Source organism: Empidonax traillii, unplaced genomic scaffold (assembly GCF_003031625.1).
Source record: "Empidonax traillii isolate 1590-97213 ecotype Southwest subspecies unplaced genomic scaffold, ASM303162v1 scaffold34:size3740991, whole genome shotgun sequence".
NCBI lineage: Eukaryota > Metazoa > Chordata > Aves > Passeriformes > Tyrannidae > Empidonax > Empidonax traillii.
This window is the reverse complement of record NW_020955227.1, coordinates 2,046,982-2,067,459: the sequence shown is the minus strand read 5'-3', so window position 1 is coordinate 2,067,459 and position 20,478 is coordinate 2,046,982. Positions and strand designations below refer to the sequence as shown.

The 20,478-nt window shown below is 63.5% G+C and overlaps 3 protein-coding genes across 8 annotated transcripts in view; 2 read left to right on the top strand and 1 right to left on the bottom strand.

Annotated features, from left to right (window-relative positions):
- AK1 (adenylate kinase 1) overlaps positions 1-1,359 on the top strand; it is a 4,372-nt gene extending 3,013 nt beyond the window's left edge. For both annotated transcript variants that reach the window (XM_027877840.1, XM_027877839.1), the window contains exons 4-6: positions 103-219; positions 664-855; positions 1,132-1,359. In XM_027877840.1, coding sequence (XP_027733641.1) covers positions 103-219; positions 664-855; positions 1,132-1,197 — 375 coding nt within the window. In that variant the 3' untranslated portion in view covers positions 1,198-1,359. The remainder of the gene's footprint in view (positions 1-102; positions 220-663; positions 856-1,131) is intronic.
- A 2,701-nt stretch (positions 1,360-4,060) lies between these two features.
- Positions 4,061-15,378, top strand: ENG (endoglin). Its single transcript, XM_027877825.1, has 15 exons — positions 4,061-4,157; positions 8,195-8,352; positions 10,584-10,718; positions 11,286-11,436; positions 11,614-11,770; positions 11,929-12,061; positions 12,284-12,458; positions 12,542-12,693; positions 12,818-12,961; positions 13,244-13,288; positions 13,407-13,517; positions 13,615-13,860; positions 14,066-14,129; positions 14,206-14,307; positions 14,748-15,378. Exons 1-15 carry the CDS (start codon positions 4,100-4,102, stop codon positions 14,864-14,866), a joined length of 1,950 nt encoding a protein of 649 aa, XP_027733626.1. The 5' UTR covers positions 4,061-4,099; the 3' UTR covers positions 14,867-15,378.
- FPGS (folylpolyglutamate synthase) lies at positions 15,230-20,078 on the bottom strand. 5 transcript variants are annotated; one of them, XM_027877829.1, is made up of 15 exons: positions 20,027-20,078; positions 18,970-19,098; positions 18,813-18,866; positions 18,631-18,695; positions 18,437-18,551; positions 18,238-18,315; positions 17,895-17,956; positions 17,700-17,802; positions 17,531-17,608; positions 17,313-17,460; positions 17,137-17,235; positions 16,813-16,963; positions 16,638-16,713; positions 16,242-16,308; positions 15,230-16,147 (listed from the first exon to the last, which is right to left on the bottom strand). In XM_027877829.1, the coding sequence occupies exons 2-15, from the start codon at positions 19,084-19,086 to the stop codon at positions 15,720-15,722; spliced, it is 1,641 nt and encodes a 546-aa protein (XP_027733630.1). In that variant the 5' UTR covers positions 19,087-19,098; positions 20,027-20,078; the 3' UTR covers positions 15,230-15,719. The 5 variants fall into 5 exon arrangements, with proteins under 5 accessions (XP_027733630.1, XP_027733631.1, XP_027733632.1 ...); XM_027877830.1 differs by lacking the exon at positions 20,027-20,078 and adding an exon at positions 19,957-19,979; XM_027877831.1 differs by lacking the exon at positions 20,027-20,078 and adding an exon at positions 19,618-19,750.
- Between the last annotated feature and the right edge of the window lie 400 nt (positions 20,079-20,478).

The following is a 20,478-nucleotide window of genomic DNA, read 5'->3' as shown; positions in this document are numbered from 1 at the left end:
TCCCTGCCACCCCAGGGTGGGGTTTGCAGCAGGGGTCAGCGGTGCAGGGTGGGGGGCACGTTGTCCATGTCAGCCGCAGCAGCTCTGTCCTCCCCTCCCCAGGACACGGTGCTGGACATGCTGCGGGACGCCATGGTGGCCAAAGCGGACGTGTCCAAGGGCTTCCTTATCGATGGATACCCCCGCGAGGTGAAGCAGGGAGAGGAGTTTGAGAAGAAGGTGAGGGCTGGTGCTATGCCATGCCACGCTGTGCCATGCCACACACCGTCCTGGCACAGGGACTCCATCCAGCAGCAACCTGGACTCCCCATTCCAATGAAGATCACATCCCAGCCGGGTCTAAACTTGGCACCATCCCAACCAGCAGGGCTCCCTGCCTTGGGAACAGCCTGTGCCCATGGTGCAGTGGGAGGGACCAGAGTGTCCGCGGGCTGACAGAGGGTGACAACAGTGCTGACATGATGGTGATGGCAGAGAGCCAGGGCTTGGCCACGGTGTCCCTTTGCTTCCATCTGCACGGCTCTGGAGGACACTGAAACAGTGGAGGGAGGCAGAGGATGGTGTGGGGGCATCTGTGACCCTCATGCTGAATACCGTCATCTCTCCAAACCACACCTCACCACCAACTTGGGTGGGTGACAACCATGTCCCCTCTGCCCACAGATTGCCCCCCCCACGCTGCTGCTCTACGTGGATGCGGGGAAGGACACGATGGTGAAACGGCTGCTGAAGCGAGGCGAGACCAGCGGGAGAGTGGACGACAACGAGGAGACCATCAAGAAGCGTTTGGAGACCTACTACAAGGCCACAGAGCCCGTCATTGCCTTCTACAAGAGCAGAGGCATCGTCCGCCAGGTGAGCAGGGATGTGCTTGTGCAGTCCCAGGGGAAGGGAAGTAATGGATGGGGACGATGAGGAAAAGGGGAAAACTCAGTCCTGGCTAGTTGGAGGTGGGCTTGACCCCTCTCACTCCCAACATGGAGACTCCCTCCAAGGATGGCCTGCACCCCTTTGCCCTAAATGAGCCCCGGTCTCTCCACCCATGGCCATAATCCATCCTTGGAAGAGCTCCAGTTGCTCCCAGGGGAGAGCCCTCGGGTGATCCCCCCAGCTAACCCCCTCCGTACCCAGCTCAACGCCGAGGGCTCCGTGGAGGAAGTTTTCCAGCAGGTCTGCACCCACCTCGACTGCCTGTAACCAACCCCCCGGCCCCACTCCCCCCAAGTGCACTCCAGCAGAGACAGCGGAAGCGGCTTTATCCTGTTTTCGTGGACGGAGCCATGCGGAGGAAATTTCAAGGACATTGTGTTTGGCTCTTTCCCGTCTCTCCCCAGTAAAGTTCACTTTAATGAACCCAGACTTTATCTTTTTCTTCTGTCGCAGGAAATGAGTTTTTCTTTCCAGAGATTTTTTTTTTTTTTTCTCCCCCTCTGACTCCCCCCTGCCCCTCTGGAGCTGATTAAGGGCAGGAAGCGGGTGTTTATCCCACCGGGGCAGTGGGATGCTGTGCTCGGAGGAAGGGAGGGAGCATCCCGACCGCTCGCCCCGGCTTCCCAATCCGTAGCCCGCAGGGAGCCTGTGTCTGCGTCCTGCAGCCAATCCCGCTCACCCCGTCCCGTCCCACTTGCTGAGCCCCCTCGTGCTCTGGGGGTGTGTCTGGAGACACGGCAGCATCTGAGCCATGTCCTGCACATGCGTCCCTTCCCCTCCCTCCGCTCTCCCGCTGGCTGCCAGAGGCTGGAGGCGACCGGATTTGGGATGGGGATTTCCACCACTTTCATGCCTTGGCATTTCCTTGCTTCTTGTTGACTGTCAGGGTTTTTTGGGGTATGTGGTGGCTGCACTGTGATGGTTCTAGGTGGCACAGTGCCACCCTGAGTAGGGTGCTCCCTGCCTGGGCACTTACTGCCAGCAGTGCCAACTCTGTCTTGTCCCCAGGGGCTGAGGGATGTGCTAGGGACACTCAGGTGAGCCTGGCCACCAGGCTGCATGTCCTGGTGGGTGGGGGACAGGGTAGGGGTCCTCACGAGAGTGAGTCACAGGCCCCCAGCAGGACCCAGTTGGGGGTGCTGGTGCGGAGGACAGGGAGTTTAGGGGGGTTCCCAGCACCCACAGAGCTGCCCAGGCACGATGCCACAGCACAGGGGCTGCAGTGGGGCTTGGGGCCGGGATTTACCCAGCCACGGCAAGGGCAGGAGGCAGCAGAGCCACAACCCCAACAGGGCCCCCCACCACTTACTTTTGGGCTGCTGGGAGCTGGGCACAGAGCCAGGGGGCTGGGGGTTGGGAGGGGCGGCAGTGCCGGGGTCAGCCAAGGCCACGAGGCCACGGAGCCAGAGTGGAGAAAGGAAGCGAGAGGGGGAAAAAACAAAACTCCCCAAGACGAAAAACCCAAACCCTCCAGGCTGCTCCGACGTCAGCCCTGTGCCCGGGGGGCGACGAGCCACCGGCAGAGCCCGGGGCACTGCGGGGAGGCAGGCGGGCAGGAAGGATGCAGCCATCCGGCCAGGGCTGGGACGCTGCCAGGACAGCGATCCAGGGCCAGGGCCGGCGGGCGTTTGCCTCGTGCCGGTGGGGACAAGGAATCAGGGGGGTCGGGTGGTTTGGGGCACTGTGGCCTGAAGCTGGGGAGTGGGGTGGCCTGTCTCTCGTGTGCCTACCCCACATCCCTCTTTGGGGGTACTGTGAGTGTGCCTCAGTTTCCCCAGGTGGTGAGCAGGGCAGTGGGGCTGGGATGGAGGCCCTGCCTTTCTCCCCAGTACAGCCTCTGGGTGTTTGGGGTTGGGGTTTAGATGCTTTTCTTCTGTCTGGAAAGGTTGGGGCCACCCCATTAGGTGTGAGGGGAGAAGGTTGGGTTGAATGGGGTGCAGGGGACTGCACATGCAGCCACCCCACAGTCACAGGCACCCCCCTCTGCCACCCTGCAGCTGCCACCATCACCGAGGGTCTCTTGCTCATTACCCTGCGGTGTCACCAAGGGCAGAGGGATGCAGGAGGGCCAGAGGACCCTGTGCCTGGTCCATCGTTGACCCCATCCCAGGGTGAGCACCCGTCCCCGCGGTCCCCAGGAGATGGCAGTGCTCTGTCATGGGAGATGGCTCTGCTCACCCTGGGTCACCGACATCTCCGGGGACATCCTGGCTGTGGGGACGGGCGTCGCTGGCTTCCCTGGCAGGTCCACGTTCTGTCCCCATGCCCGTGAACCGAGGGTCGGGATGGAAAGCACCCCCGGGGATCTGTGCCCACCCCCAGGGCAGGGGTCCCAGGCCCACCAATAGCTGTGTGAGGGCTCTCTCCTCGGACAGCAGCCACTGGCACATGCAGAAGGAATGGGGCAGAGGTGCAGAAGGGGGTGGGTCCCTGGGTGCCCCCAAACGCCCCATGGCTCCCACCTTGGCGGTGCTTGGCTGTGACCCCCTTGCCCAGACACCCCTGCCCCAAAGGACGTCCTGATCCCAAACCTGCCTGCCAGGCAGGGGTGTTCGGGCAGCCCTGGCTGTGGCCTGGCCAAGGGTGCAGGCAAGGCAGGCAGCAGTGCTGGGGGGCCTCCACCTGCCCCATGGCCCCAGAATGGGTGTCCTGGGCCATGGGACAGCCACTGGCCTGGGACACGGTGACCCCACTGGGGTGCTGGCTGAAAGCAGAGAGAGCTGAATCTTGGGGGGGCATCTCCCATTCTCATCGTCCCTGTCCCCATTGCCTGGGGTAGCCCCCCATACCCATCACTGGATGTAATTTGGGAGGCTTGGACATCACCAGAGCCCCTGTGTCCCACCCCTCACACCAGTGCCAGCCCTGGGGGTCCCTGGGGACACCCCCCCCCCCCCGAGTACCAGCGCCCTCTCCCTGCTCAGAGCGCTCCCAGCGCGCCCCTCCGGAGGCGCAGCCCCGCAGGGCTCTGGGGGGAAACTGAGGCACGGCGCCTCCGGGGGAGGGGGGGTCCGTCCTCTCCGCCCCCCCCCGCCCCGCCGCCGGCCCGGCCCCAGCGCCGCCAGCGGCATTTCCTCCGCCGCGGACCCTCCTCCGAAGGGAGTCGGTTTCCTGCCGCTGCCGCCGCCCGCACTCCGCGCTGGCTCCCGGGGAGCGGCCGCAGGCGGACATGGCCCCCCGCACCGCCCCGCTCCTGCCGCTGCTCCTGGCGCTGCTCGGCCGCCCGGGTGAGTGGGGATGGGGGCACCGCAGGACGGGACCCCCGTGGTGGGACCACCGTGGTGGGGACCGCGGGACGGGACACCCGGGACGGGACAGCGGCGACTCTGGGTCGGTGGCCAAAGGGGTCCCGTCTGTGCCCGCACGGTGTCACCCCCAAGAACCGCCGGGAGAGGAGGTTTTGGGGGGCGGCCCCGAGGGTGATGAGGGAGAAACCCACCCCGAGCTCCGGGAACGCACACAGCACAGCCCGGCCACTCCCTGGGACCCCCGGAATCCTGGCTGCGTCACCAGGGTGCGGGAGGTGTTGAAGACGCTGTTGCCGAGCCCCGACCGAGGCAATGACACAAGCGGGGTCTGGAGTGGCTTTGGTGGCCTCCCAGCGCCGTGGGGTGTGGAGGACCTGATCAAGACCTGGGGGCAAAAAAACAGGAAAAAAAACCTAAAGCCTTGCATGGAATATGGGGACGGAGCTGGAAGGGAGGAATGGGAAAAAACACGCATGGGACGTGGAAAAGGAGATGGACGCTTGGCTGCCTCTGGAGCAGTTGGGTCACTCCGAGGTCCCTTCAAAGCTACGGGGGGAATTTCAAGGGGGTCATGCCCAGGGATATCGGAGCTGACGGAGAGCAGGGAGCTGGGTTTGTGGGGACATGGCCTGCTGGCAGAGGGGAAGGGAGCTGGGAAGGCAGCGGCTGCCTGAGGGTCCAGGGCCAGCAGCACTGTGTGTCCTGGCTGGATCAGTCCCTCCTGGCCACCTCGGGGGCCAGCACTAGTGAGTGACCCCACAGCCAGGCTTGACACCCACCCTTATATCACAACCCTATAATATAAGTAGTGCCAGACAGTCCCTGTCCGGTGAGGCTGTGCCATGTGGGCCATGTCCCCCACAGCTGTGCCATGTAGTCCCCATCCTCGTAGATGAACAGTAAGTCCCATGTCCTGTGTAGCTGTGAGGCTCAGTCCCCATCCTATAGCTGTGCCATACAGTCCCTGTCCTGTTTACATGTGTGATAAGGTCTGTGTTCTCTGTAGCTTTGCCATGTGGTTCCCCATGTTGTGTAGATGTGCAAAAAGGTCCCTGTCCTCTGTAGCTGTGGCGTCCAGTCCTCATCCTATAGCTGTGCTGTGTGCTTTGCATCCTGTGTCGTTGTGCCACAGGGGCCTTGTCCTCACTGTCTGTGATGTAAAGTCCCTATACCACATAGCTGTGCCGTCTGATCCCCATCCTACACAGCTGTGCAATGTCATCCCTGTCTTACATAGCTGTGCTATACAGTCCATGTCCTTTGTATTTATCCCCTGCAGTTTCCATCCTATATGGCTGTGCCATATACACCCTAGCATGGCTGTGCTATGTGGGCTGAGTCCATATGGTCCCCATCCTGAGTGTCTGTCCCTACGGTCCCTGTCCTATTTAGCTGTGCTGTATAATCCCCATCCTACATAGCTGTGCTATACAGTCCCTATCCTATACAGCTGTTGTACACTGTCCCTGTCCCACGGAGCTGAGTGGTGCAGTCCTCGTCCTGACTGTGCTCTACAGTCCCTAGCTGACATAGCTGTGCCATACAGTCTCTGTCCTATGTAATGGAGCTATAAAGTCCTTGTCATGTGTATCTGTGTCTGTATGGTCCCTGACCTGCGTCATGTTGCCATATAGACCATCTCCTATGGCCATACCACTCCTAACCTATGCAGCTGTGCTATATGGACCCCATTCCATGTGACTGTGCCATATTGTCCCTGTCCTATGTAGCTGTGCTGTATGGTCCCCATCCTGAGTTAGCTGTGCTATATAGTCCATGTCCATATTGTCCCTGTCCTGCCTACCTGTACCACTCACCACATCCTGTCCAGTTGCTGCTTCTCCCTTACAGGGACTTGTGGGGCCAGGAGTGCCCACAGAGGACCTGACCTGTGCCGTGGGACTTGGGTGCCCTCAGTGTGTGCAGTGCTGTGGGCACAGGCTTCCAGAAGTGGGGGACTTTGTGCCCTTCAGCAGGGACCAGCACTGCTCCCCACAGAGTGAGCACGGTGCTGAGTCATCCCTTCCCACCCCTGGGGAGAGGTTTCTCGGCACCCAGCTGACTTAGACTGGCAGGAATGATGTGGCTTGCGTCAGGCCCGAAGCCTGGTCCCATCCACCCCGTCATCTGGGCCCCAGTGCCACCTCTGCGTGGTCCAGCAGCCAGCAGTGGCTCGGAGGATGACGACTCCCTCTCAAGTTTGCGGCGCAGGGTCCATCCCTGATGGGGTCACCTGGGTCAGCTCGTTACACAAGTGCTGAGGCGACGCAGCCGGATGCAGGGATGCCAAAGTGGCGCTGCCCGTCCCATGGGCATTCTGCGCCGCCAGGTCCACCCCTACCCTTCACCCCACACCCCAGCATTGCTCTCTGCCCAGAGCCTTTCATCTCCCAAAAACCCAGGAATTGTGCCATCAGCCCCGGGGGAGCCACAGTGGGACCATTCCTGCTCTCTGGTCTCAGCTGTGTCAAAGCAAGGGAGAGGGCAGGCGACTGGAAAAACATAAAGTGGATTTTTTTTCTTTCTTTCTTATAATTTTTTTTTCCCTTTCCTGGAGTACAAAAATAACAGTGCCCTTATCTGATCGCCCCGGCGGCCCAGCTGAGCCCCCTTATCTGATCCTGACATAATGCTGGAGCCCGCTGCCTTCCCCAGGGACAGACAGTGCCCGACTGGCACCGCTGCCCCGCATCCCCCTCCGTTGGCATCCCTGCCCCGTGCCAGGGGTGAGCCCAGCCATGGCCCCTGGCCCTGCCTGACCTCCCGGCAGGATGCTGCGGGAGGTGTGACGAGCTGCCCCGTCCTCTGCCCAGCAGTGCCGGGGCCGCGCAGCCATGCCCAGTGCCGTCAGGGCAGGAGTGGAAGGGAAGAGGGACACAGCCTGTGGCGCCCAGATAAGCGGCTGTTTATCTTCCTCCCGATGCTGCCGGCCGCGCGGCCGCCACGCTGGGGGGAGGAAGCGCTGGACAATGAGTGGGCCCGTGGCAGCGTCACCGGAGGGGTCTGTGCCGTGACCCTGCCACCACGGACTGACCACCCCGGTGGCGAGACGCGGGCCAGGGACACCGTGATGGGTATGACATGGTATGAGCGGTCCTTTGCCAGGTGCCGCATCCCAAAACCTCAACGACCTGGAGCATCACACCCTTTAGCCCCAGTCCCTATGGGGGTGGCTGGGCATCCCTGGAGTGGGGTCTGGTGATGTCCCAGTATGGTGGCTGGAGCCACCAGGGATGGGAAATGATGGGCGAGAGGGGATGTTACTCAGTGTCCACCTCCAAAGGAAACACAGTGCCTCAGGCACTGTTATCCCAAGGGAAGCCCCCAGCTGTGGCCACAGGGCTCCATCCTGCCCAGCTCCCTTTGAGCCCCCGTGGGTGCCGGCAGGACCTCAAGGGGCCAGCTCGAGAACAGCCTGATCGCAGCAGGGCTGCCTGGGGCAGAGGAAACAGCCGAGGCACGTGGGGATTTACAGGATCAGGCCTTCAAATGGCTGTTTGCACTCAGGATTTCCCTTGGCAGCCGCCGGCCCGGCCCCACTCGCTCGCGCACGGCCGGGAGCTTCGGGATGGGGCAAAGCTCACGCCTCGGCGCCCGCGGAGGATGAGCTTCACAGCCATTTCCATACCTGCGCTTCCAACTTTCCTGCAGCAGGGGGTGAATGCGGGGGGGCTTCCGCCACCGCCCCAGCGCTCGGGGCGGCCGGGTGCGAGTTTTGGCACACGGCAGCGCCGAGCAGGGACAGCAGATTTTTCCAGCCCGGATCCAAGAGTCATTAACGTGATTGCGGAGGGGGCTGGCGGTGGCGGACGGGCCCCGAGCAGACACGTAGCGGATGGTCCCGGGGGTGCTGCGCTGGCCGTGGGGCCGTGGTGACGCCGGGCCGCGGGTCAGGGGCGCGGGGGCAGTGCCGGGGCTGGCGCGGCCACTCAGCCCCCTCCCGCGTCGTGTCACCCGATGTGTTGTCACCCCACATCCGTGCAGCGGGGACTGACGGTCTCTTGTTTTCCGCCCAGACACCGGGAGAGCCGAGGGCTGCGACCTGCAGCCTGTGACGGGGGAGTCGCCCATCGCCCTCTCCTACACCACCAGCACCGTGCCGCGGGGCTGCGTCAGCAGCGGCTCCCTGAGCACCGACCACGAAGTCCATGTCCTCAGCGTCAAGTGGTCCAAGGTGAGCAAGAGGGGTCCCGGTGCATCACTCCGGCACCATCAGCTTTCACTGTCACTTCACACTGTCACCACAGCATTGTCACCCCCTCACTGTCCTCACAGGCAGGCTGTCAAAACTTTCCTCTAAGTAAGGAGCAGTGAGAGGACCTGGATTAACCTCTTCTATGATGCATTTGCCAAGCTTCCCCTCCCAGCACATCCATGGGCATCTCTGTCCCCAGTGGGAGTTTAAAGACTTTAGTGGCAAACTCTCTAACAGCCCGTGCTGCTGGGGCAGATGTCCTTGTGCTGGACATCCCAGGACACCCTATTTCCCCGGGGAGGTGGCCTGGTTTTGGCTCAGGAGCTTGGCACAGCCATGGGTACCCAATGGTGACTGGAGAGGGAGGGATGGAAGGTGGAAAGAGGAAGGGATGGAGGATAGAGAAAGAGATGGAAGAAGGGATGGAGGGAGGGATAAAGGGATGGAAGGAAGAATGAGGGATGAAGGAGGCACATTGCTTTAAGGCACCCAAGCAAGTGGAAACCTGTCTGCCAGTGTTGGCATGGCCATGCCATGGGGCAATAACCCTTTTGTGGGTGCCTTCTGGCAAGGACGGGTGCAGAGCAGTGGCAGGGCTTGGTGCTGGTGCTGACTGGCGCTGTTGAGTGGGTTTGCATCAGCACGTGGATTTGCACAGCGGCTCTGCAGCACAGCCCAGCTCCCCCCAAGCTGGCTGGGGCCCCACAAACCCAGCACCCGATTTTGGCCCAGCCCCGGGCTGCCCGGCGCCACGCTCCCCCCACCCCCGCCACCTCCCAGTTCTCCCAGTTCTGCTTTTCAGGGCGGGGGTGGGAGCCAAGACAGGAGGCACTGGGAAGGGTGGGTTTTGCAAGGGGCCCTCTGCCCCAGCCCGGTGTGACCTGGCCCTGGCAGCCTGGACAGGTGCCAGGGCCGGGGTTGCCCCGGGGTTGTCACCAGCGGCGGCAGGGGACACGCTCTGATGTCACGGCTGAGGCACCGAGCCCCGCGGCGGGCGGGGGGAGCCGGGCAGGGACGCGGCTCCACTTATAGAAGAATTACTGGAAGCCGCTTTCTATAAGCAGATCCCCACGATGAAAAAAAAAAAAAAAAAAAAAAAAAAAAAAAAAAAAAAAAAAAAAAAAAAAAAAAAAAAAAAAAAAAAAAAGAGAGAAGAAAAAGGAAAAAAAATAACCCGAAAGGCGGCGGCGGGAGCGCCGAGGCTCCCGCCACTCGCGCAGCCAAACAATGGAGCGCCACAAAACACGCGGCAGGAAAAACAGCCACCGGCTCCTCCCCAGCTCCCGGGGCCACCCGGGGTCCTCGGCCACCCACGGGGCCATGACCAGGCCGGGATGCCCAAGCCTTCATCCCGTCATCCCTGTGCCCGGCACTAGCAGCTGCCTCCACCCGGCTGGTCCCCAGCTGGTTTTCCCTGCCCGCTGCCTGGCTCAGCACTTTGCAAGCCGTGATTCGGGAGGCAGTTGCCAAACTTAGCGCCTGATATTTCGACTTCCCCATCCGGATTTCCGGCTGGAGGCCACCAGGCAGTGCTAGCCACGAGGAATTATGTGTGCCATCGCTGTGCCCCCGGCATCCCTGCACACCAGTGTGGCCGGTCCCAAGCCTAGAGGGGCTGCACGGTGCTGGGACAGGGCTAGGAAACCTGCCGAGGGGATGTCCTGGTGCCCAGGGTGGGGATTCTCCAGTCTTTGGTGGGAGACACCTTGGTACCTACAGTGGGTATGCTCCAGTGCCCAAAGTGGGGATTCTCTGGCCCCAGCATGGGGACACCCCAGTCCTTGGTGTGGGGACATCCTAGTACTCAGTGTGAGGATACTCTGGTTGCTGGTATAGGAAAGTCCCAGTCCCCAGTGTGGGGACATGCCACTCTCCAGTGTGAGGACACCCCAGTCCACAGTTGGGTGACACCCTCATGCCCAGTGCAGAGATTACTCAGTCTCTGACTCAAGGATGTCCTGGACCCCACCATCCTCGAGGTAGGGATACTCTGGTCCCTTGCCTGGGGGAGCCAGGGGGTGTTTGCCTTCTGGTGTGGGTACACATCCATGTGGCATCCCTGCATCCCCCTGCCTGCCCCCTGAACCCAGCCATGGCTGCCTCCTGTCCGAGGTCTCTCCCAGCTACCTCTGGCTCCAGGGGCAACCAGGGAGGTGAGGGCAGTTGGGGCTTGGTGGTTGCAGTGGTGACACTCTCCTCTTCCCCCGCAGGCCCCTGCTGTCCTGCTGACAGTGTCCATCACGCCAGGAGCCGATGCCTGCAGCCGATCACCGGTGCTCGTCCTCTTCTGCGCTCGCTGCTCTGCCAACATCACCTCCCAGTGCCCACACCTGCTCATCCACACCGTGAGTGTCACAGCCCCACACCAGGAGCAACCCCAGGGGACAGCAGGGCTGGGGCCATCAATGGAGACACTTAAGAGAGATTTGGGTCCCTCCCATCCCCAGACATGATGCTTGTGGTGCCCCAGGGAGGAGGGGACGCTCCTGGCCACTGCCGGCAATGAGCACAGGGTTGGCCAGGCAGGGAATGACGCACAGGGCTGGAAAAAGCTCCCGTTTCCTCCAGCCGGCGAGAGGAAGGTCAGGGATGGGGTTTGGCTCCAGCGAGCTGAGCCGGGGTCGGGCGCTTTGTTAGCAAAATAAACCTCCTGCTTTGTTTGTGGCTAATAATAAAGTGGGCCAAGCCCTCCGCGTGCCGCCGGCTGCTCTTGCCACTCCCAGCCCATGTCCCTGAAAACCCCAACTCATTCAGGGTGACCCCCAGCCCAGGCTCCAAAGATGCTCTCCTGGTTTAGTTTCACACTTGCGTCCTGCACTCTGGGGGGAAAGGTTTTTGACCCATGCCAACCCACACCAGGGAGGGATGAGCCTTGCCCCCCACTCTGGCTCAGGCTGCCTCTCGGCCCACAGGATGCCCACCTCTTCTCGGGGACCACCGCAGAGCCACTCATGGCCTCCAGCGAGGAGGAACTGCTGAACTGGGCTCAGTCTACCTACGGGGGCATCACATCCTACAGCGAGCTGCGGGATCCCCGCTGGGTCCAGCTCCGCCTGGGAGAAGGTGTGTGGGGCTGGGGGCTGGCACTGGGGGGCTGGACTGATCTTCTTGCTCCAGAAGGCTGACAACCCCCCGGGGCAAAGCACCATTCCCCAGGAGATGCCACGGGGACTGATGGCTCTGAGCATCTCCCCACCCACTGAGCCTGATTTGGCTTTGTCGATCTCTCCATCTACACAGACGCCAGCAGCCCCCCGAACTGCTTCCCCCAGAACCACTTCAATGCCATGTTGCACCTTGAGACTGAGGTCTTTTTCCACGGGGTGAAAAGCTGCTCACGTGGGGACACCCAGAGCACCAGGGCCGCTCACATCATCCATCTGCAGCCAGAGCCCAGGTACCACAGTGCCCACACATCCCAGGGATGGGATATGCTTGGAGATGCTTGGGAAGACATTGGGGTGTCTCAAAGGCAGAGCCCCGCATCTCAAGTTGGATATGGGGGCCATTGGCGTGAAATGCTGATGCTGAGAGGGGGCTCTCATGGTTTTGCAGCTCCCTGATCACAGAAGTGAACCTGTCCCTCAGCTGTCCTGAGAATCACGTCAGCAACCAGATCCTTATCCTGCAGAGCAGGGCCAACTTGACCTGGTCTCTCTCCTTCAAGAAGTGCAACATCCAGGTCATGGTAGGCTGACTGGGACATGTGTTCCCCCACGACCCCCACCAACGGGTCTGCCAGGCACTCAGGAGATGCCAGTGGCACGGGCAGGGTGGCAGGAGGGCACCTGGGGAAGTTAAACATGGGGAGATGGCAGCCCCCCTGCTGCAACCCTTCCTAACAGGGACAAACCCAGAAGATGCCCCATCCCCATTTAGCTCTTCTGTGCTGCCCCCTTTCCCACTGCAGGCCTCTGGGAACTACAAGATCATGACCATCTTTCCGACACTGTTGCCTGGGGAGCTCCTGCCTGACACGGAGCAGGGCCTCATCGCTAAAGCCTTCGAGAAGAACTACAGTATCATCGCCTCCTACTCCGCCATCCCCGCCACCACCAGCATCAGCGTGGAGATCCAGGAGAACAGTGAGGCCCCCAGAGCCCCAGGGCTGGGTGGGGTGGGGAGTCCCAGCACCCCCACTCAGCACTCCCATCTCCCTGTCCCACAGAGACGGCCAAGAAGGTGACTGAGACGATCACCCCCATGACCCGCCTGACCCCCACTCCTGAACTGCAGCCCCACCAGCTGCTGCTCCTGCTCAAGCCCTGGACATGCACAGATGAAACCATGGAGATCACCATCATCAAGTCCCACCTGAAGGTGAGGGGGAAAGAGGGGCGAGGTCCCAGTGCCCACCTACATCACATTTTCCTCCAGGTGCTCGGGGTGGGTGGCACAGGGCTGTCCCCAGCCAGTGGATGACCACCGTGTGTTTTTTCCCCAGGTCATCAAGGACTTGGACATCAAGGACATCACGCTGAGGGACATCAGCTGCCAGGCAGAGAAAAATGCAACCCACTTCATGTTGAAAAGCCCCCTCAGCCACTGTGGCACCTTGCTGGGGGGCAGGGGCTATGCCAACAATGAGGTGAGTAGGGGCCAGCTGGGGGTGCTGCCCCCAGCCCCGCAGATGCCCCATGAAGGCTTCAGTGATGACTGGTGGGGCTTCTCCACGAGGACCTCCTTGCTTTTGCGTGGCTGGAAACATCCATGAGATGGCAGGGGGGTGTGGGTGGGGCTCTGGCTCCATTCTGTTCCATCCCATCCCATGGGGGGACCCTCCCATGCCATGCCATCCCATCCAAGCGGGACAATACACCCTGGCAGTGGGGACCACTTGGCTGACCCAACCTTCCTGCCCTTCTCGCAGCTCCTCATCAAGCTGTCCAAGGGCACAGAACTCCAGGACATACGGGTAAGAGCCGGGTTTCCCGGTGTGCCTGGAGGTGGGAGAAGGGTGCCGATGCCACTGCTGGCTGGGTGCTGGGTTTGCTGGGTGCCAGGCGCGGCCTCAGCGCTGTCCCCGCTTGCAGGTGGCCTTCCAGTGCGAGATCCCGCGTGAGCTCTTCCTGCGCCTTTTCCCCACCGCTGCCTTCGAGGTGCCGCAGACGGAGCTGGAGGTCAACAAGGAGGCTTTCCTGCAGGTACTGCCGTCATCCCGGTGCCCGGGCTGGGGGAGTCCAGCCATTCCCAGGCTGGTGACCCTGATGGCGTCCCCCTATTCCACTCTACCCATGGCAGGCGTCCATGCTGTGGGACGACCACCCGGCTGACCTGCAGCTGAAGGACTGCTGGCTGGTGGCACCGGGGCAGGAGCCGGTGCTGCTGGTGCAGGGCGGGGAGGCTCGTGGAGCGGGGGTGGCCGTGCTGGAGGGCCCCCCCAGCAGCCACGGGAGGAAGATCTGGCGCTTCCGCTTCACCTACGCCGTTCCCGAGGGCGGACGCACCCCCTTCTCTGCCACCCTCAAGTGCAAGGCCGGCTTGCAGGTCAGTGTAACCCCCCCCCCCCACCCTGCGATGCCACCACGCCAGTCCCAGCCTGGCGAGTTTGTCCCACACTGTTGGATGATGGAGCCCATCCAGGAGCAGCATGCCCTGGTTCTCAAAGAGCCTGGACAGCTCCCAGCCCTGTTCCCTTGCCCGGGGTGTGCAGGTGTCTCCCTGCCTCTCACCCCAACCTCCACCTCTGCAGAACAACACCAACTTCGAGAAAGTCCTGAAGGTGACCGTGAAGGATACCTGGCAGCCACCCAACAGTGAGTTTTGGGACAGGGAAGGAGGCCAGGGTGAGAATGGGAGTGGGAAGGTGCTGACGGCCTTGTCCTCCCACAGGCCGTGGGCTGGGACTGGCCGCTGTCCTGGGCATCACCTTTGGTGCCTTCCTCATCGGAGCGCTCCTCACTGCTGGGCTCTGGTGCATCTACTCGCGCACCCGTGAGTATCCACCACCCCTGGGGACCCCCACGGTGGGATGGGGGGGCCACATACATGTCCCTTACTGGGTTGCCCATTTTTCCCCCTGGTCAAGATCCCCAGGTGAGCCAGGGACCAGGCTGCTCCATTACCCTCGTCTGTACAGCCCTCCTGGCAATGCCATAGGGGAATAACCCTGCTCCAGGTGTCCACAGCTCCCTGGGGTCTCTTCTACTACCCTGGGGTGCCCTCTGCCACCTGCCCTCCCTCCAGCTCCCAGTGCCACCATGGTCCCCCATGCTCATCTCCATCTCAGGGGCCATCTGGGGAGTGGCCCACCAGGGTTTGTGCATGAGGGCTGTAAAGTCCTGTGGGGACAAGCCAAGGCCACCACCACTCGCCCTGAGTGTGGTTTCCCCTTGGTGTTTCCCCCCGGCCCCATGGCGGGCGGCGTGAGCCAGGTCCCATCTCCAAACTGCAGCCGGTTTCCAGCACGGCGCCAGCCTCGGAGAGCAGCAGCACCAACCACAGCATCGGCAGCACCCAGAGCACTCCCTGCTCCACCAGCAGCATGGCCTGACGCCCCCGGGCCCCCCCGAGCCCGCACAGCCCCTGGCCAACGGACTTGGGGACCCACCCCGGTGCCATTAAGCTGATTTTTTGCCCCAAATCTCAGGCCGAGCCCAGAGGGGGCCTCCGTTACTCATTCAGTGAATGCTTTGGCCCCCCGAGGGCAGCCCACACCGGGAGGGGTGCACCCTGCAACCCCCCCGGGGTCCCCCGCTGCAGGGGGGAGGCAGAAAGAGCAGCTACTGCCAAAGCCTCCCCCAAGGCTCCCCATAAAATGGGGGGGGAAGAAGTGGGTGCCCCCAGGACATGCCCCAGCACTTGGGGTGACCCCCGTGCCCCTCCTGCATCCCCCCAAGAAGGCAACAGGCACCACTGGGAGCAGCAAGAGGTTTATTCAGAGTGGGGGGGTGCAAGGCTGCTGCCTTCCCACAGGGCAATGGGCAGAACCCACCACAACCCCCCCGCTCCCCATACAAGTTACAAACTGTTATTAATAATAATAAAAATCTCCCCTATGTTAAATTACTCTTGCCCTGATACTGAGCCTCGCCACAGCTTGAGGCTCCCACCTACTGCCCCCCCCAACCGCCCCCTGGGCATTGGGACCCCAGCACAGCCTGGGGCAGCCCCCCCAGACCCAGGGGACCCCCAGTCAGTCTCACCAAGAGCAGAATGTGGGCCAGGAGCATCCCCCACACGGGCAGTGTCCCCAGCAGGGCACAGGTGAAAGGCACTGGGGTGAAAACGGCTGAGCCGGGGTGGGGCAAGGGGGTCCCACATGCCCCCCCCGGATGCCTCCGAGCATCATCGGGGGCAGAACTGCTGCTTCAAGTGAAAGCAAGTGCAAAGCCCCGTCCCCCCAGTTACTGGGCGAGCGCAGGATCGAGCAGCCGCAGGGCCCCCCCCACCAAGTGCAGGCTGCCAGTGACCAGGACACGGACGGCGGCCGCCTCCCGCAGCAGCACAGCCCCACTGCTGGCAGCAGGGTGGGGGTGAGCCCCCGAGGCAGCAGGGGCTGCCAGATGGGGGTCCCGGCCCTGTGCCACCCACCGCAGTGCCTGGGCCAGGCACGGGAACACGAGGGCTGAGGAGTTGAGGGGCCGTGGGGCTGGGGGCACGAGGAGCAGGGAGCCTCGGGCAGGGGCTGGTTGCAGCAGCCCCCCCACCCGCAGGGGAGCTGGGAGCCAGGGGTCCTGCCCCCCTTTCTCCTCCAGCAGCCGGGTCCACGTCCGCTGGTTCTCCAGGCAGCGGGTCAGGGCGTTCTCCAGCGTCACGTTGAAGTTTTGCTGGTCTGGGAGGGATGGGGATCAGGGGATTTGGGGGCGGTCAGGGAGGGGATCAGGATGAGGGGGGGCCGAGGGAGACCCTGGCTCCCCAGCACTCACCCGCGTTACTGGCCGCTGACACCTCCGTGAAGTTGGGGCAGAAGACAGCGTAGTCAAAGTGACAGGGCTGGGGGAAGAGGGGGGGTCATCACTGCAGGAACCCTCAGGACCCACCCATGGGACTTCCCCTGGGGCCAGTCCTACACCAGGGTGGTTACAGAGCCCAGGGCGGGGTGATCCAAGTCCTGTCCCCACACCCAGAACTGCGAGAGCCCTGCAAGGGCAGCTGAGGTGGGATACACCCAGGGGCAGCAGGGTGGACAGATGGACAGACAGACAGGGGTCCAGCTCCACCTCGCGGCTCCCTGCTCCCACAGCAAAGCAGGCCCCGGGGCAGGCAGAGAGCCCAGGCACTCAGGCACAGAGACCACCACCCTGTGCTCCCCCAAACCTCACCAGCAGCAGCTTGAGCAGCGCCGCCGTGTCCCGGTCCCCTGTGGCGTTGAAGAGCAGCACACGCACCTCGGAGCCGCTGCGGGGAGAAAGGGCAAGTGGCCCACGCCCCACGAGGACTCCTAGCACCACCACCATGCCCCCCTGGCATACATCCCCCCTTGTGTCCCCTCCTTACTCATGGAGCTTGTCCTGGTTGAGGGTAGCCTGGCGGAACCAGCGGACACAGGCCTGGATGCTGCTGGTGGTGTGAGCTCCGTCCAGGTACCACGTCACAGGGCCGTGGGACAGCACCTGGGTCCGGCCCAGCCACTCTGTGTCCCGCAGGCCTGGGGAGACACAGGGCATGGCTGGGCCTCCTACACCCTCCCCAGCACTAGTACCCCGTGGGGATCCAGTGTGGGGAAGACTGTGGTCTATAGGACAGGTGGCACTGGCTGGGGTTCCCTGCCATGTCCCCTGTGACACAGCGAGGGGAATTCCTGGCACGGCCATACTGCACCTTGGATCATGGCATCTGTGGGGCGGAAGGCAGGAGCCAGCGGTACCGGCCTCCCCACCAGCTCAGTGCTTGGTGGCACTTCCTTCAGCTCCCCAAGACCTGGGGGGACAGGTACCTCACTGAGACCCTGGGGGCCACGGCAGGGTCTGCCCCCCATCCCCGTCCCCCTGCCTTACCCTGGCAGCCGCGGCGCTGCAGCCACGTCTGCGCCAGCTGCAGGGCCAGGGCGGCGTTGGAGCGTTGGTGGGAACCTGCCAGCCCCAACTCCAGCGTCTGGCAGCCCTCCTCGAACTCATCCAGCTCCGGGCACAGGTAGAGGGGACACTGCGAGGAGAGGAGGCTGAGCCCCCCGCCACAGGGTACCCCCAAATCCACACCCCCGCCACCAGCTCACCTTCCGCTCCTGGGCTCGCTCCCTCAGCACCTCCAGTGGTCGCTCTGGCTGTGCCACAGTGAACGCCGGCACGCCGGGCTGTGAAGGATGGGGATGCTCAGGGACACACAGGAGCTCAGAGTCACAGGGTAGCACACCTCAAAACCATGAGATGACCTGGTCTGCCTACCTTAAAAATGCCCCCCTTCTGCCAGGCAATCTTCTCCATGGTGTCTCCCAGGATGCTGGTGTGGTCAATGCCCAGGGCGGAGACACCACACACCACCGGTGCCCTGGGGATGCAGCATGGCAGTGTCCCCACTGTCCCCACCCCAATAGGGGCCTGGCAGCCCTGGGAGAAAGGCTCAGCCACACCACCTCCTACCTGATTATGTTAGTGCAGTCATAGGCACCACCAATGCCAACCTCCACCACCGCCAGATCCACCTGGGGACACAGGGACATTGGAGCCACCACAGGGCCACCAGCAATATGTGTCTCCACGGATTTGGGGATGTGGGTGGGGCCAGGTCCCTGTCACCACCCCTTCCAAACCCACACCTGAACACACCTCCCATTTGTTGGGGAACCATCCACCTGGCACAGCATCCCCTGGTTAGAGCCACAGCAGCCTAACCCATGCAAGTTCTGCCCCAAGTAGGGACTGAATCCTATGTCCCCCCTCCCTGATGTCCCCAATCCATCACAAGCTGGAGGCCTCCACTTACCTTCTCCTGCAGGAAGACGTGGAAGGCCATGATGGTGAGGAAGCGGAAATATGCCGGCATGCTGGCATGTACCGGGTCCTGCCAGGCAGAGCGGGCGTGAGGGGACAGCACGGGGCACCCCCAACCAGAGTGGGGACACGGGGCCCCAGGAGGGGGGACCTGAGGGAGGGACCACCCCCACAAGCCCTGCTGCCCCCACCTTGGTCTCCTCCAGGCGGTTGTAGACCAGCCAGAAGTACTTGTTGAAGAGGTCCTTGCTGATGGGCTGCCCATTGATGCGGATCCGCTCGCGCACCTGCACCAGGTGAGGGGAGCTGGGGCAGGGCAGAGCAGGGGGAATGGTCAGGCACGGCACCACTGGTCCCCCAAAACCCTCCTGACCCCCCTCCTCACCTATAAAAGCCTGTCTTCAGCCCGTAGTTGCGCAGGATGCGCTCAGTGAAGGCGCACGCTGAGCCCTGAGGAGACGGCGGCGTTAAAGCCCCCCCGTGTCAGGGCAGGGGCGAGCAGAGCCACAGAGCCAGCGGCTCCCCCTCATCCCCCCAGTCCTCTGCAGCGCCGCCCACCCGCCTCACCTTGCCCTTCGTCCCTGTGACGTGGATGATGTTCAGTCGATCCAGGTCCTCGACCTGTAAGAGTTCAACCACCCTGTGAGACCCCCGCGGTCGCCAGTGCCGAGCACAGCGGCACTGCTGACAGGATAGGGGGACAGGGACAGGGATCCCCCTTCACCTTCAGCCCGCTCCTCTCCAAAAAACCCCGCATGGCTTCCAACTGGACCTGGGGGTCGCCACGCTCCCGCTTCACCTGCTCCAAGTAGCTGGCGTTGGTCTGCAGGGTGTTGAGCATCCGGACTGCGTCCTGGAAAGACCCCCACGGTGGTCAGGATGGTGCCCACCACCACCCAGCCTGCCTCAAGCCCACCACACCCTGACCCACCCAATCGGGCTCGGTCCCCTCGGCAGTGCATGTGGCCACCCACTCCGGCAGCATCTCCGCCATGGCACCGCGGGGCCAAGCCGGCAGCGCCAGAGCCGTCACAGGGACGGGCTACTTATGGGCAGGGGTTGCCCGCCCCTCTCCAGGCGCCCCTTGACCCCACGCAGGGCAGGCCAGCGCTCGGCACCCACTGCTGCTCAGTGGGACAAGGTCGCCGGCGGGAGCGGGCAGCGCTCCAGTACACGCCCGGTGTTTAACGAGCGGCACTAATGAAGCAGCAGAGCTAACGAAGCAGCAGGGCTGCATCTGCATGGCGCACGTGGGACAGGAGCCCACCAAACCCACGCCGGTTCGGGATGTGGGGCTGGCGCTGCACCGGGGCCCTGGCATGGGCCCAGCCCGTGTCCCCAGAGTGGGAACACCCGACCCAGGCAGCTGGACCTTGGCCCACCCGACAGCGGCAAACTGGCACCGGCGGCGCTTCCTGCTCCGGGGAGCGCGGGCAGGACCGCTCCCGCCTGCCCGGGGTGGGGGGGACACGCCGGGCGACCGCCATCGTGCCCACGACGCCTGGAGCGGCCGCGTGGCACCGGGACACACCGCAACTTGTCGGAGAGGCTCCCGCTGCAGGCCGGGGCCGCCCGCAGCTGCCACGGGGCGCGGCGATTTGCGGGGTGCCCAGAGCGGAAAGCGGGGACACGCGGCCCGGGGCTGCGGGACCCGGCAGAGGGGGCGGGCGGCGGAGGGGCGGGCGGGTCTCGGCCGCCCCGCGCGCGGTACCGGAGCCGCATCGCTGTGCGGGGCCCCGTGACCCGCCCCCCGCCCCCCGCGCGCGCTCCGGCGGCGGTACCTGGTAGTCGATGGCGGGGGCGCGTGCGGGGCGCGTGCCGAAGCGGCGCCCCGCGGCCCGCAGCGCCACGCGCAGCGCGCGCAAACCCCGCGCCACCATCCCCGCGCCCGCGCGCGCCGCCAGAGGGGAGGGTGGGGTTAGGAAGAGAGGGAGGCGGGGCCGCCCCGCACCGCCCCCCCGCCATCTTTGAGTCGGGCAGCGCGCGCCACGTCAAGAAAGGGAAGGGGCGGGGGGAGCCATCTTTGCGAAGGGCAGCGGACCCTCCGCCGCCACCTCGGGATGGGGGGCCGGGACAGGGAGGTGGCCCTGCAGCCCGCAAGGACCAGCCCGGGGCACAAGGGCAGTTCGCGGGAACAGGGACCCCTGAACTCCCGCAGCCCTCGCCCAGGGACAGCGGAGCCCCCGGGCTGCCCCTGGCAGCCTCCTGTGCCCGTGCCAGTTAATCCATCACA

Bases quoted from the DNA above. Each gene is read 5' to 3' on its own strand.
- ENG (XM_027877825.1), top strand. From the start codon at position 4,100: ATGGCCCCCCGCACCGCCCCGCTCCTGCCGCTGCTCCTGGCGCTGCTC. The intron at 11,437-11,613 runs GTGTGTGGGGCT...CCATCTACACAG, and splicing joins CCAGCTCCGCCTGGGAGAAG to ACGCCAGCAGCCCCCCGAAC. The intron at 12,694-12,817 runs GTGAGGGGGAAA...TTTTTTCCCCAG, and splicing joins TCATCAAGTCCCACCTGAAG to GTCATCAAGGACTTGGACAT.
- FPGS (XM_027877828.1), bottom strand. From the start codon at position 19,239: ATGGCGGAGATGCTGCCGGAGTGGGTGGCCACATGCACTGCCGAGGGG. The intron at 17,957-18,237 runs GTAAGTGGAGGC...CTGTGTCCCCAG, and splicing joins ACGTCTTCCTGCAGGAGAAG to GTGGATCTGGCGGTGGTGGA. The intron at 17,236-17,312 runs GTAAGGCAGGGG...CTGTCCCCCCAG, and splicing joins GCAGCGCCGCGGCTGCCAGG to GTCTTGGGGAGCTGAAGGAA.